This window comes from Squalius cephalus (assembly GCF_949319135.1).
Source record: "Squalius cephalus genome assembly, chromosome: 5".
NCBI classification, from domain to species: domain Eukaryota; kingdom Metazoa; phylum Chordata; class Actinopteri; order Cypriniformes; family Leuciscidae; genus Squalius; species Squalius cephalus.
The window spans coordinates 17840651-17856885 of record NC_137126.1 but is presented as its reverse complement, the minus strand read 5'-3'; the positions used below and the strand labels follow the sequence as shown (position 1 = coordinate 17856885).

General features: G+C 37.5%; 1 protein-coding gene across 2 annotated transcripts in view; it reads right to left on the bottom strand.

The window, feature by feature from the left end:
- Nucleotides 1-100: 100 nt before the first annotated feature.
- ptgs1 (prostaglandin-endoperoxide synthase 1) overlaps nt 101-16235 on the bottom strand; it is a 29307-nt gene continuing 13172 nt past the window's right edge. For both annotated transcript variants that reach the window (XM_079870595.1, XM_079870596.1), the window contains 7 exons: nt 8363-8506; nt 7984-8165; nt 7695-7778; nt 6867-7113; nt 5869-6155; nt 1788-1935; nt 101-1444 (listed from right to left, as the gene is read on the bottom strand). In XM_079870595.1, the coding sequence (XP_079726721.1) occupies nt 1098-1444; nt 1788-1935; nt 5869-6155; nt 6867-7113; nt 7695-7778; nt 7984-8165; nt 8363-8506 (1439 nt within the window). In that variant the 3' untranslated portion in view covers nt 101-1097. The remainder of the gene's footprint in view (nt 1445-1787; nt 1936-5868; nt 6156-6866; nt 7114-7694; nt 7779-7983; nt 8166-8362; nt 8507-16235) is intronic.

The following is a 16235-nucleotide window of genomic DNA, read 5'->3' as shown; positions in this document are numbered from 1 at the left end:
ACCCGCCGATAGGTGCATATTACTAATGCGCCCTTTAAATAACAAAAAAATACTGCACCATTGATTTTAGACCAGGTTTCAGTTGGTCGATGGCGCAGTCTATTTCAGTTGCCTCAAAATAGCAACGCGACAACAATGCGCCTGAACACACCTCATATTCAGACCAGAGCATGGGCGCACAAATGGGCGCAAATGCATTTGCTGTTTAAACAATAAGGCACAGGACGGGAACATGATAACTGCCTCAGGCTGAAACTAGCAAAAAAACATTTGTGTCGTGCCTGGCGCTGCATTGCACTGGGTGTATGTAAGCCTATAGCCTTTAACACTTTACAATAAGGTTCCATTAGTTAAAGTTAGTTTATGCATTAACAAATATTAACTGACAATAAGCAGAAAATTTGTTACAGTAATTATTTATGTGAACACGCATGTAATTTTTTGTAGTTTACATGGAGACGATAACAGTAGCGTTTTCAAAAACTTGCACTTAAAAAAACGTTTCCCCCGAAACGCTGTTATCGTGTAAATGTCCGGCCAAAATGCATACAAAGTTTTCAGTTGAAAATGGCCCCTCAGATTAAATGCTTTATAAGTATTTTTCAGTGTTAGTTCATGTTAACTAATATTAACAAATGGAAACTAATTGTAAAGTCCTACCAGAATACTGAATCTATGGAGCCAATAATCACCAACCTCAAAGTCAACCCTCTAACTGATCTTTTGTTAAGCTCCACCCCTTTAGTTATTGTTTCTAACTCAGACAAACTTCCCATAAACACTTCATAAATTTTTTTTTAAGACGGGACTTAGCAAAGAGTCAATTAAGTCCATAAAATACTCATGTGTGTTCTTTCTGAACATTATTTCATATTGCAAAAGCATTCATTATATTAACTAATGAACCTTGTTGTAAAGTGTTACCCATTATATTGTAATATTATGAAGAATTATTCTTCAGTCACCTTGTAACAAATAACAACTCTCTAATAACTCTTAATACTAGTTCATACAGTTCATTAGCATATCATTAAGCTTCTTATTAAAGATCAAAATTGTGGTCTGTGACTTAAAACAGATTCGAGAAGTACACTATGCTAAAGTTCACCGTGAGATGTCCTCTCTTGTTTATAATCTGATGGAGGAGTATGGAAAGATACATAAGGACACCATTTTGTATTGAGGCATACCAGTCTCTTCAAAGTAGCAGAGTTTACTATATCAAAGCCTGTCTGCCCCCCAAAAGTACTGGGCTTCCAGTAGTCAGGGGAGCAAATGGGATTTCCCATCAGGCCTTTTAGGGAAAATGGGGCTCCCATTTCCACCATGCTTTCGCCAAATATCGCACCAGGTCGTGTCTTCTCTAGAAGAAGAGCTGGGTAGAACTCCAGCGCATCGATATCACCGTAGAGTTCCTCTAGTTCTTTAGCCATTTCTTCCTCTCCTGTAAAACAATAATTTCAGTCATTAACAGCCAATACACACTGCATAAATATTGTGTGCAGTTGTGGGCAGATGTCCAAGCAGCCAAACATTGTTTGAACATTAAGTATATAATCCAAAACGTAACCCTTAATTTTCAGCCTGTCCTCATTTCTCTCATTACCCCTTAAAAATGAATGATGAATCAAATACATTCTGACCTCTTAAAAATAATATATCTATTGAGCATTCAAGCAACCACAGAAGCTCTTTATAGGCACTAATGATGATAATTTGTCCATGATTCTTTCCTTGTACTTTTCATTGTAAATGAAGCATTAAAAAAAGCGTTAGTACAATCATACCTGTAAATTCTGAGAATGACGTATAGGGTTTCAGATTGAATCTTTTGCGATACTCATTGAAGGGCTGAAGTCGAAGCTCCCTCGATTCAATGATGACCCCCTCAGCTACTTTGCACACCGCTGGGTGAATATTATGACCACCTCCAATCTGTTCCAGCACAAAGAGATTTATAATCAAAAAAAATACTAAATAAGCCATCTTTACCATAAATAAAAACGATCATTTAAAAATAACAAATGTTGTAGATTAAATCCCTTAGTGAAACATTACATTCCTTAGTGAAGTCATTTTCATCTATTAAAAATAAGTAAACACATATCTACAGTGCCTGTCAAAGGTTTGGAAACAAGTTAGTTTATGTTTTTGAAAGAAGTCTCTTATGCTCACCAAGGCTGCATTTATTTAATAAAAGTGAGAATTAGAATCTAAACTTAAGTGACCGAATATTTGAAAATGTCATTTATTTGCATTTATTAAAGCATTTATTAAACAGAAATCGTTTGTAACATTAGAAATGTCTTCACTTTTGATCAATTTAATGCATCCTTGATGAATAAAAGTATTAATTTCACTCTTTTTTGTTTTAATCTTACCACAAATGTTTGAATGGTATCATTGTTTCCACAAAAATGTTAAGCAGCAAAAACACTGATGATGATAATAATAATAATAAATGTTTCTTTAGCAGCAAATCAGCATATTAGAATGATTTCTGAAGGATCATATGACACTAAGGATGTTGAAAATTCAGCTTTGACATCACAGGAATAAATTACATTTTTACATTTATAAAAATAGAAAACAATTATTTTAAATTGTAATAATATTTCACAATATTACTGTTTTTAGTGTATTTTTATTAAATAAATACAGCCTTGGTGAGCATAAGAATTTTGGAATGTGGAATTCAGTGTTTACCATTGACCAACATTAGTTCAGGTTCTGCAGAGCTTTTGTTGATATTCTGCAAGCACATATTTGGTGTGATCCTACCCACATGGCTGATTATGCTATGATGTAAAGGCTTAATGTTTATACAACAGAAATCACACCATCATGTGAGTTTCTCAGAAACATACCCATCAGATTATACCTACATATATACATATATATACATTACAAATGTTTCTGTCTGTATTCTGTTGTTCAGCTAAACTATTTTACAGTTAAAGGGATACTCCACCCAAAAGATGAACACACATCTCTTCGATATAATTTAATCCATCATTTAATTTAAGACATGCCAGTGAGATAAGACATGATTTACGACATAGAAAAATGCAGGAGTTTGTCGCATGCAACATCACAGGCCATGTGAAAAATAGACACAGGCGAACCATAAAACAAACTTTTCTCCATTAATTCATATACAAATGTACTATGAAGGAACATGCTTAAAGAGATACTTCACCTCTGGGAAGATGAATGTGTATTTAAAATAGGTCATTTAAGTAGAAGTAATGTGAAGAAATTTTTTAATTTGGAGCTTTCTAGACTGAGAAAAGCCAGAAAATGTATTTTTGGCTTATGTGGATGAAAGACAACAACTCCCAGAATGCACTTGCTTCGCTGTCTCAGGAGGCCACGCCTACCGGTAAGAGTGCGCAGTTTAAAGCTAGCCTACGTGATGAGTTTGCGAGGGATTTAGAGATCGTCCAAAATGTCCGGGATTCGGCTTTTGCGTTCTACAGTCGCCATTCATTCATCATGTTTACTGTGGCGAGCAGGACGAGACTGACGGCCGCGGGAGAACTGCGCGAGGCCGGTGGCATGATTACTGAGACGCGCCGGGTCTCGCATATCTCACGGAGGAGCGGGAATTTTTCTTAGCAATGGTAAAACGCACATCAACCGATCACTTGTTTAGCGTTCATGTAAACACTACATTCATATTCACCGATCGGAATGAATTCAGTTAGATTGAAACAAAAGGGGTGCATGTAAACAAGGAATAGCGACCGCAGAAAGCAAAAGCTGAATCCCGTACATTTTGAACGATCTCGCCCGCCGGACAAGTCCGGGAAAAGGAGGATGGTTACTTACTCAGCTTTCTCCCTACTATTCAGCTTTCTCCACAGAACAAGAGCCTGCTAGCTTAGCTTCCAAAGAAAGACGGCTGACACTGTGTACATTCTGTGAGTGAGATCCCACCTCCTATGGGCGGGCTGAAAACATGCGGAACAACGCCATCTACTGGCTGTAGTCTTTAGCCTCTGGCCAGAAAATCCTCCGATGACGCAAAATGACGATTTTTGCGTCATCGGAGGATTTTTTCCAGACAAAAAATACATAAATCTCTTGTCTCAGGGGGATATGAGGGGGGAAAGCATGGTAATTCGAAAATACTACAGGTTTTCTACTAATACAAAGCTTAATGCTAAATCCTGAAGTAACCCTTTAAGCATATCATTACTGTTTTGTATATTGTCTTTTTGTATTGTATAGCCTACTGTTTTATGCATGCCTTATGTTAGAACTACTAGTTGTAGTGACCTCATCTATATCATGCTTCGAATCAAAATGATCCTTGTTTAACGCCCTGCACATTGGTGTATATCACCTATTTATAGCATGCATTGTATGCTTGTTATATTAATCAGAGTATGAAGGGACACAAACTGCCAGCTCACACTGATCATGCAAATGAGTTAGCTTCCAAACAAAGAAACGTTTCCCGCTTGAAAATTACACCTTTTTCATTGGTCAGGCTAAACTCAAGAGGTGTGACCTCTGCGGAAGTTAAAGGGCACTATCTCAGTGACCTCCACGATCTTCCTTCTTCTGGCTCCTGTTCGTGTGTCAAGACTGGAGCCATTCGGAGGGGCCTAAAATTACAACCAGCCTTACTGTAACTTCCTTGACCATAACAGAGTCAGACTAACACCTACTGAACCATCAAGTCTTTCTCCTGAGACTGTATCCATATGCTCATTCAACGGCTAAGGCAGTGCAAGTATTGTACATTTAACTAACTCAACAGAGGTTTAGTATAAGCTTGTATAACCCCTTGTTTCCAAAGTGCTGATGGTTCAGTTCAGGCGATTAACTGACTGTTACGTTTGTGGTTATGTTTCCATAGCTTCATTCCCCTGTTTCTGTTTTGGTTTCATTCATTCACATTCACTTTACATTTTATCCATGTATGTATGATTGTGTGTGTGTTTGTTTAAATTAGTTATGTGTTCGTGAATACAAATCACAGCGCGTGGGGGGGGGGGCGGGGGTCGACTCTCTCGGCAAGCTCTAGGCACTCGCAACGAAATGGATAAGTAATCAAATTCATGAATATTACACCATGTTAACATTATTAAAAATACATACTGAGTTACTGAAACAATCATTGTCATAGAATACACTTGTCTGTTAACGAGTTGACAGTTGGAACGTTCTTTTTCACTTTTATTTATTTTGAAGATCTGAGGTGAATTGTTGCTTTCAGTATGGCTAAATAATACACACAAAATGATATTCAAACTCACACAGATGCTTTTAACATTAAATAAAGCACATAAACAGTACTTGATGTTATACTTTTTATGTTGTTGTTCTAGCCGTGACGTCGCAGAGATAGAAACCGTTTCTAAAATAGAATCATCGCGTGTCGCGGCGCGTCTGGTTAGGACAAAAACTCTGATTAACATGGAAAAGATACCTTTTATCGCATGTCGCGGCGCGTCTGGTTAGGGTTGTTTGGATTACCGTTGCGTTCACTTTGTGTGGTTTTTAAAGCATCAAGTATGGAGCTCCCGTCCACTTACATTATATGGACTCACAGAGATAGATTATTTTTCAAAAAATCTGTTTGTGTTCATTTGAAGATCTGGGATGGCATGAGAGTAAGGGAAGTAATTTTAGGGTAAAATTTTAATTATGGGGCTTCTATGTCCCTCTGCAATAAAACACTTACAGACATGTTTCAATAGATGAGGGTGGTAAACTCATTGGAAATGACCATTGGAATGACAAAAACAGACCTAAACATAAACCAGACACAACCCAAGGATCACTGCACCTTCTTCTCTTTTAGAACAGATGTTGAAGTGATTAAGTTCTCCCCTACAACCCTCATGGTGCCATTACCTGTCCAGCGGGTTGGGTTGAGAAGGCCTCAACCAACTTCTCCACCCCGTAGTGGGTGAGGATAGAGGTGTTGAAAAGGAACTGAGGGTACTGAATGTCATCTCCATCGATGTGGAAGCTGTCAGGCATGAGTGGGTGCCAGTGGTAAAGCTGACTAAACTCCACAGCAATGCGGTTCTGGTACTGGAACTGTGAGGTGAACAGCAACTTGGGATCAAACCGGAGCTTCAGCCGGTAACCGCTCAGATGCTGCACATAGTCCTCGATCACAATACGAATGGTCTCGCCTTGAGTTTAGGGAGTCAACATTTTACAATAAATTAGTAAAAACAATAAATTACCAAAAAAAAAAATTGTAAATAGTGTACCACAAAGGAAAACTGTGAGCACTCTTGTAAACCTACATTTGATAGAATAGCATAGAGGATATTCAGTGTTTGAAAATTTTTTTGTTACATAACAGATTTGAATATAATATAATATAATATAATATAATATAATATAATATAATATAATATAATATAATATAATATAATATAATACTAGGATAAGACACCAGAGTTGAAATAGACACCAAGTTTGGAGGAAATTCATAATTTATGAATTGTCTTTCTTTCAATTAATGAGTTGACTTCGACAATAAAGTTAATTTGTTAAATAAAAATATATTGAAATATCCTGTTAAATGAATAATAAAATCTCTTGTATGAAAATGTATATGTATAAATGATTATATGTATAAATTATATACATACATACTAAACAAACTTTCAATGTAATATACTTGATTCATTATAATTCTTCTTGCTAATGTAAATTTTAATTACAGTTCTACATCCTAATTCAATTCATTCAAATTCAAGAATGGAACTGGAATTTAAAAGGCATTCTAAATGCCACACAACCATGACTGCAAAGTACATAATTTGAGTGGTATATATTTTGAAGTATTCTCTCGACATCAAATTATTTTTATATAGATCTGAGGAAATCTTTACCTATAATGATTAGCCTGGCAGTCTGAAACAGCTGCTCATCCCCCCAGGTCGGATGTTCTTGTTTCAGGATATCACACACACGGTTGTGCTCACGCAGCCACAAGGTGGCGTACATACTGAGACCCGGCAGCAGTCCATACACCTCTTGTCCAATGGCCAACTGCTTCTCTGGAGGAACAGACGGTGGGTAGCTCATTTTGACCTGCGCATCTAGCACAGTAGGGGGGTATATCTCACCACTGACAACCTACATCAGAGCCAAACAGAAAAAAATGTGGTAAAACGCAGAATTGAGAAGATGTTTCGATACTTCTTGTTCTCTCTTATTTCTTTTTCAGTTTATTTTAAACAACAAGCGATCTGAAATCGCTTTTAAAGTTGTTTTAATAAGTGATTCATATGCTTACATTAACCAGCCAAGCACACTAGATACGGTATTTACTGCTACTAGACTAAACAGTGTGCAGTATTTTAAATGACATCACTGACGCTTAACAAAAACCACATGTTTAAACTATAATAACACCCACACACCCACACTATGAGGTTAAGCTCATTGAGAAGGAAATACTTGCACACAGCTGTGAAATGAAGCAACTGAAAATGCATAGGGTCTCATTCATGAAACACAAGCAGAATTATTATGTATATATAATTTGTAAAACATGTAAATATGATTGAATGTAAATTGTTTTATGGTAGAAGAATGGTAAAAGTGAGACTAGGAGCTGTTTCACGAATAAGCATTAAACAGACTGACATTTCCTTGAAGACATGCTCAGCCTAGCACGACTGATGACTTCACAACATGCCCGATGTGAACAGTACCTGGTACTTCAATTTCCCATCTTTATGCAGTCTGAGGTCCAGCTGGCGATCAAGAGAATCTCCATAAATGTGTCCAGCATCCACCTAGTTTTCAAAATGCAATCTAAAAAACTCAGCGAATAGCAAATACAGTACAAAACAGCAGGTTCTTAACAGACATAGACTAGTGTCTGAGAGAAACATTGTATCATCTCTTTTTCATTAATGAAAAATAAAAATAATAATAAATCACTTTATTTGATAAGCTTATTAGGAGATAATATGTTTAATTTTAAAAATTGTGACTCACCCCGTGACCCAGACCTTTTGTGAACCCAAGTCCCACACGGTTGTGAGTCTTAAAAAACTGGTGCGTGAAGTGCTGAGCGAAAAAGGCGAACATTAAATTTGTTCCCTGAGGGTCCAGCCTGAAATTCCGTCTTTTCATGAACTTCTCTACAAGAAGCTTGGGGTCGGGAAGCTCCATTTTTCCTGAGAGACACATGGAATGATTTTACTACAGACAAAGACAAAGGTATTTCCAGAGACTGAAGTATAGTGATATGCATGCCTTAGAGCATTTTAATATTGCTTTTTATTAGGAAAAAATACATTTTCAGATCTTGTGTCCTTCAGAGGGAAGAGGCTACACTGATCTGGAGTAGACTTGCATGACCAGAGTCTCTTACCTTTGGTTCCCATTGGTGTGGGGCAGTCCTGAGGGACTGGTGGCAGAATCCTTGTGTAGTAGGTGATGTTGGAATACGCCTCCCAGTTCAAGTAGTCATATTTGGAATTGTATGTAGGGGGGCTTGGGATTAAGTTGGCTCTTACTGTGAAAGGAGAGAATATTCAAAAACACCATCAGACAAAATGATACCTAGAAAAACACAAAACAAATGATACAACAAGCTTGGCATTGCAGTTGACCACTATACATTTTCCTATTATTGAAAGAGACTCCAATTTTGGAGAGGCTAGCAATAGCAAGCTCGCTTTGAATCAACATTGCTTGTTTGTGGTGATGGATTCCAAAATGCCATGATCGCTGTTCAATGGCTGCATCTGAAATCGCATACTTCCCTACTATATAGGCGAAAAACAGTATGTGGCAAAACTGGTATGTCTGAAATCACAGTACTCATAAAAGAGTAGGCAAAAAAGTACTTGGATGACCTACTTCTGGTGAGGTTCTAAAGTGTGCATATGATGGATACTTTACTATCCCATGAGGCCACGGGAGAGGATTTGTGAATGGAGGTGAAGCGACGTAACTGAAGCTGGAAGGTCACATGATAATGACAACATGGCAAAAGTATAAGTAGTACTTCCGGATTACATTCATACTACACATATTCATACTTTAGAGAACAAGATAAGAGAGAACAATAAGGTAGAATGATTTTAGGCTGAGTTTACTTTCTTCCCGACGAGGGAAGAGGGTGAGAGGACCGAGGTTCGAGAGTCACGGTTTGCTACTGGTTGATGTCAAGAAAGAAATGGAGGCCACTACTGAGGTAGGTTGTAGCACATGCTTGGGTAAGTTGTAACAATTAAGCTAAAGAAGCAAAAACAGAGGCAGCACTATGCAATATGCTTCAAAAAAAGGTTTATTTAAGCAATCCAATAAAACAATTCAAAACAATGTCTCTCTCGCTGTGACTGATCATAACTCAAATCCACTTTCTGTTTGTGCATGTGTGTGTAAATTAGTTTACTAGAACAAACTTCCTTATGCTTAATAAAACATGTAACGACTGCGAGGATGAACCAAACACAAACTAATCTTCTTCCAGAAGATTAATTCAACCTGTCCGCTTCTCGCCGAATGAGGGGGGAAGATTTGTTCAGAACGTCTCATGATCATCATCAATCTTGCCATCGGGGCTGGCGCCACTGGTCTGGCTATTTAAAATTGACCCCCAGCACTAACGAAATAACTGGTCAATGCTAGCTTTGTTGCCGAACACTGATTGGTTAAGAGAATGACAGAGACCAAGGTCCCACGAGAGAGATACAAAACAGACCATCTTCTTCTTAAGGACCTCTGAATGACCTCAGGGTGTAAAATCTTTTCAAACCACAGAACTGAGATTTTACCTATAACTATACATAAAATCATTCAAGAACAATTTTCAATGGACTTATAATCAAACATCATGCAACTACATCATTCTATGTTGTTTCTACAATATACAGTGCTATGCATAAGTTTAGACACCCATGCTAAAGTTGACTAAAAAGAGGAATAAAAAATCATCTTTTGGAAATTGAACTTAATGCCTTAATTTAAAAAATGAGGAAAAATCCAACCTTTAAGGACACCAATTTTCTTTGTGAATGAATAATGTATGGTAAATAAATAAATGTTCTTCCTTAAAATACAGGGTGCATAAGTTTGGACACCCCTATGTTAAATTCCCATAGAGGCAGGCAGATTTTTATTTTTAAAGGCCAGTTACTTCATGGATCCAGGATACTATGCATCCTGATAAAGTTCCCTTGGCCTTTGGAATTAAAATAGCCCCACATCATCACATAACCTTCACCATACCTAGAGATTGGCATGGAGTACTTTCCATAAGATCATCTCTCAATGCAAATCAAACTAGCTATTAGGCTAACTGAAATAAAACCATGCCAATCTCCAGGTATGGTGAAGGCTATGTGATGATGTGGGGCTATTTTAATTCCAAAGGCCAAGGGAACTTTATCAGGATGCATAGTATCCTGGATCCATGAAGTAACTGGCCTTTAAAAATAAAAATCTGCCTGCCTCTATGGGAATTTAACATAGGGGTGTCCAAACTTATGCACCCTGTATTTTAAGGAAGAACATTTATTTATTTACCATACATTATTCATTCACAAAGAAAATTGGTGTCCTTAAAGGTTGGATTTTTCCTCATTTTTTAAATTAAGGCATTAAGTTCAATTTCCAAAAGATGATTTTTTATTCCTCTTTTTAGTCAACTTTAGCATGGGTGTCTAAACTTATGCATAGCACTGTATGTGTGCATCTAATATACTTAGATGCCATATAATTCATGTAATTGTTATAACTATTAGGTGTGTGAATGAAAGTGTGTCGTGCTTCCTGTCAGCATGATCGTATGTTCTTAATTCAAAAGATGTCTGGAATTAAATCTGTGTAAAATGTTTCGTATTCTGATAATTAGAAATCATGTCTAAACTGTTGCATCTGGTCTCCGCTTAAAACTACAGAACCGACACCCCCAGGGAACACATGACTTTGAAAACAAAGCATCAGTCAGAACTCCCCTTTTGTAGGAGGAACAAACCTCTTTTTGTTTTAAAAAACCTTCAAAAACCAGCGCAGAGCGTTAGTTAAGAGTTCGAAGGGTGGGCAGAACAAAAATGCAGCGGAAGATGAAGATCTAAGACAGGGTAGTAACCATGTAAACGCACAGACGAAGGAACCCAAATTAAGATCAGAAGAACGGGTTCAACAGCTTTATTCAAGCCATCTTACTAGCCTACTCTCTTCTCAATTTTCTTTCTTTTCTGAGTTTTCCTTTCTTTTCCGTTGTGAGTCTCGGTTCTAAGTTAAGTTTTGCGGCAAGATTTCGGTCCACGTTTCTTCTGCAAAGCCAGCTTCAACAAAGACTTTCCATCAATCTGCCATCCACACCACGTGAGTGGCCGCCACAGACATCTATCCAGGTACGAGGAGACCAGCCAACGAACGGGAAACCCCCTTTTACCACGACAGAAGGGAATTTCCAAAAGCAAAGACGCAAGTACCTCCAGACTCTTAAACTGAACTGGTGCATTGATATAAATTGAATAACCTGCCTAAAACGATAGAAGGGTTGAATTAATGCTTGATGGTTCGTTCAGGTTATGTCTTATAAGTGCATAGAATCTTGAGATTTCATCATCTCACTCTTAAACTCATTCTTTCCAAACTCTTTCTTTCTTTCTTTCAGCAACTTGTATGAATGTGTGTGTATGCGTGTGCGTGTGTTTGTGTTAGATATTAGTTTTATGTGTTAGTATATAATCAATAAAGTATTGTTTGTGTTTGAAAAGAGAAGTATTACTTGTGTTATGTGCTTACAAATTTATTGTCTTGAACTGCGATCTAAGTTATGCTTTTACCCTTGATTTATTTCTTAATTTGCTGTTAGCTGGGGATTATTCTTTCTTGGCCAGGAAGATATTATATTTCCTAGAGTTAATAATTTCTTATGCTTTGTGTTCATTGGATGAACTGTTAAAATGATCATACTGAATCTATTTTCAAACTAATCAACACATCATCTCTCTGCGCCCGCCACCGTTTGCTACAATTTAAGGTTGTACACAGAGCTCACTGGTCTAAGGTTAGACTCTCGAGTAAATACCCAAATGTGGACCCCCACTGTGATAAATGTTTGAGCGATGAGGCTTCCCTCATTCATATGTTTTGGACATGTCCAAACCTGGAAAATTTCTGGAAGGAGGTCTTCCGAACTCTATCTGTAATCCTTAAGATTACCCACTTCTCACCAACCCAACGTCGTGTTCTGTCTTTTACCTCTTTGTTGGCTCGGCGTGCTGTTCTGGTCAGATGGAGGGATGCTGCCCCGCCCACCCACACTCAATGGCTCAGAGATGTTATGTCTTGCCTTACTCTTGAGAAAATTCTCTACTCAATAAGTAACTCCGACAAGAAATTTCTTACTGTGTGGGGACCCTTTCTGAACTACTTCCATCACTTTCAATTGAGCTAAAGATATTTCTATGTCCTGCCTTCTCTTTAATGTTCAACTTGATTTCCAGCTGTTTAGTTTTTGTTGTAATCCAGGAATAGGGACTGGCTACACCATAATCACTCCGGCTGGTATGGGTTTGGGGCTGACAATGTTGTTATATCCCTTTTTTTTTTTCTGTACACTTCAGATATTGATACATATACATTACACTGTACAATGTTTATTTGTAATAATGAAAATTTAATAAAAATATTTTGGATAAAAAAAAATGATCATACTATTGATTCTGCTACAGTAAATTCTGAAAATAATTAAATTATTAATTACTGATCATAATCCGTTATAAATAATAATTAATTATATTTATACGGGCGTATAAACGCTACAAACACTTGACTCAACTCCAGTGGCAGGTCCTTGCACACTGAGTCTGAAATTCATGTCCAAAATTTTCGCAAGTTAAAAAATAAATACAACCTCATGTTTTGTCAATCATGCTTACACACTGCCTCCGAAACTTTCGTCCATCATAAAAGAATTCTGATCGGGTTCGATTTTCTGCGTTTTTCACATCCATTTTGAATGGTGTTTTGACAATTCAGAGCCACCGAATCACGAATACAAAAAAATGCATACGGAAATTTCAGACTCAGTAAGTCACATGTAAGGTCCTCAGTACAAGGACCTTACCTGTGTAAAGAACATATAGGTCTAACAAAAAACACTGTCAATGTGTGTGTGGGTTTGTGTGTCTATGTGTGAATACTCAATCAGAGTCACATTAGTGATAAAATGAATGTTGTTAACCCTGTAGACCCAAAGACTGCATAAGCCACATTTTACCCACACTTTGGCTTTGAGTTTGAGGTCTGAGAATCCTCACCACTGATCTGGCTGACCTGCTATTCCTTGAAACCTCACCAGTTCCTTTTTTGAAAACCTCTTTTTTTTTTAAATCTATCTGTCTTTCTTTTCTTTCTTTCATTGGCATTCTGTAAAATTATTTTTAAAAAACTGTTCTTTAGTTGTATGTGTCAGCAAGTTTACCCCCTTCTTCTCAGATCCTCAGATGAACGGTTGTCAAGGCTAGAAAGCTACAGTATATTTTATTTCATATTTAAACTTTTGAAGATAAAATAATTGAACTTAGATTAATCTGTAGTTTCCCATGCAAATGTGAAGCATTTTTAGCCTGCTAATTTCAAACCATTATGCTAATACAGCTAGCTAAACAATGGTTGACAGGGGTGGGATGGGGTGGGATTTAACACATCTTTAAGTGTTACAACCATCCCCTTACATACAACTAAGAACATTTTCTTTTAAATAATTTTACAGAATATCAGTGAAAGAAAGAAAAGATAGATAGATAGAGGTGTGCCTGCCAGTGTTTTTAAAAAAGGAACTGGTGAGGTTTCAAAGAATAGCAGGTCAGCCAGATCAGCTGCAAAGAAAATGTTGAAAGCCAGTGGTGAGGATTCTCAGACCTCAAACTCCAAGCCAAACGAAGTATGGGTAAAATGTGGCCAATGCAGTCTTTGGGCCTACCAACTTTGCACTCCAGGGTTAACAACATTCATTTGTCACCAGTGTTTAGCGTGAGACTCAGGCAATTGACACTGTTCTCACGCTCTCACGCCACACATCCATTTTCTCCCGCAGTGAAAAATCAATAAGCAAAGTGGACACTGACACTGATGGACAAGACAGAGCAGGTTACTTTGACATGAAACTAAGTATCAGCTTTCAAATTCTGTCAATTTTATTGCAAAATTAAAAAAATACCATTTTGGCGCTGTTTAATGTGGTGTTTGACAGATTGCTGTAGCGCCTCAGTTCAAGCGCTTTGTGAACCGATCGTCTCTTACTACTTGTTAATATTAAATAAACATTAAAGCTACACTGTGTAACTTTTTTAGTTGATTCTTAGCAAAAAACACTTAGTTCTTTCAAAAATATATGTGCTCATTAATGTATATTTACTTCTTTCAAGTAATAAAGTATTCTCTTAAGTTTATAATCTGCCATTGAAAGTACATACGGGTGAGGGGTTTGAATGCCGGTCGCCATTTTGCCCCTCCATCTTGAAACTACATTAGCCAAAGAGGGACATACCTGTAAATTCAAGCTTCGCCTTTTGCGTTTTTCACTCAGTGACACCGTGACGAATGCGAGGGGGAGATTACTCGCGAGCTCGCGAGTGCCGGCAGATTTGAAAGATAGTGTGGTGTGTGTGTGTGTGTGTGTGCGTGCGTACTCACATTTGAAAGAGAGAATTAAAACGTCAACGCGACAGACAAATCAGCAAGACCATAGTCAATATTGGAGTAACTTTTCCCAGATGGGAAGAGCTCATGAGGAGAAAAGATTTTAAAACGGACGCCGAGGTTGCCTGCTTTCTTCTCGACAGGTAATTCAGCCTGTTGTAATTCATTTGTGTAAATTCGAAGTTTTATAGTTGCTTGTCTAACCATAGCATGGTTGTGCATAACGCCAGAACGACCTCTAGTATAACTTCATCCTCGCGTCAATGGTGAAAAAGTATTGTTTACCTTGTAACATAAATCTGTGCTGCGACGGATCACAGGTGATGAATAGTTTTAAAGGCGCAATTTTTTAAGCTATATAAAAAAAAGGACACTGTAAATTTTAGTTATTTTTAATTGCTTTTACTTTGTACACATTGTAACGTTAGCCTAATCTGATTATGCTGGGATAGCCGATTCCAAGGGTGACGTTTACCTCCTGACATCTGTCCTGTAGTTTTATTCATTTTAGACGTATTGTTTATTATTGTCATGGACGAAGTCGATAACTGGAAGCCATGTTAATCTTGGAATAATAAGGCCACTGTAGGAGTTAAAACGCCCTCGGAATTGAGAGGAACAGAAACTAATATTCACTGGGTAGTCATATACAATTTCACCGCTAGATGGGGGTAAAAATCACACAGTGTAGCTTTAATGAACATCAGAAGGTATGTTGAAAGGCACATTACAACTTACTGAAATGAATCAGTAAGAGATGTCTTATAGATCACAAGTTCAGTATGGAGTACCTCAAGGCTCAGTACTAGGACCGTTGCTTTTCACCCCATATATGCTACCCTTGGGAGATATCATTAGGAAGCATGGCATTAGCTTTCATTATTACGCTGATGATATTTAGCTTTATATTTCTTCCCGCCCCAACGAAACTTACCAATTCACAAAATTAATGGAATGCATAGCTGATATAAAAAATTTGATGACTAGTAATTTCCTACTACTTAAAGGAGAACTCCGGTCAATTTTAACATTGAGCTCATTTTTTTGTACATTTGGAGTGCTGTCAATACAGAGAACAACGACAAAAATCGGTGTTGCCTACATCGTGTTATCCTCTTTTTAAAATTTGCACCCTGTTGACTTCAATGGGGCAAGTTTTAAACCTGCTTTTAGCCTCTTAACATCCTTGATGTGTCATTACAAGTGCACAGGTCATGTGAGTGATTCCTTCGGAGTGAACGCGGGTCAACCTGACTGCAGTAGATGTGAAAGATATGAATAAAAATTATATATATTTAGCCAGCGCTCATACCTGTATTTACATTCTGTTTTCGGTCAAAGTCCATAGTAATCGATTGTCGAGTTCACGCGCATGATCATAGGTACTAAACCAATGCGCGTGAACTCGACAATCGATTACTATGGACTTTGACCGAAAACAGGATGTAAATACAGGTATGTGCGCTGGCTGAATAAATATCATTTTTATTCATATCTTTCACATCTACTGCAGTCAGATTGACCCGCGTTCACTCCGAAGGAATCACTCACATGACCTGTGCACTTGTAATGACACA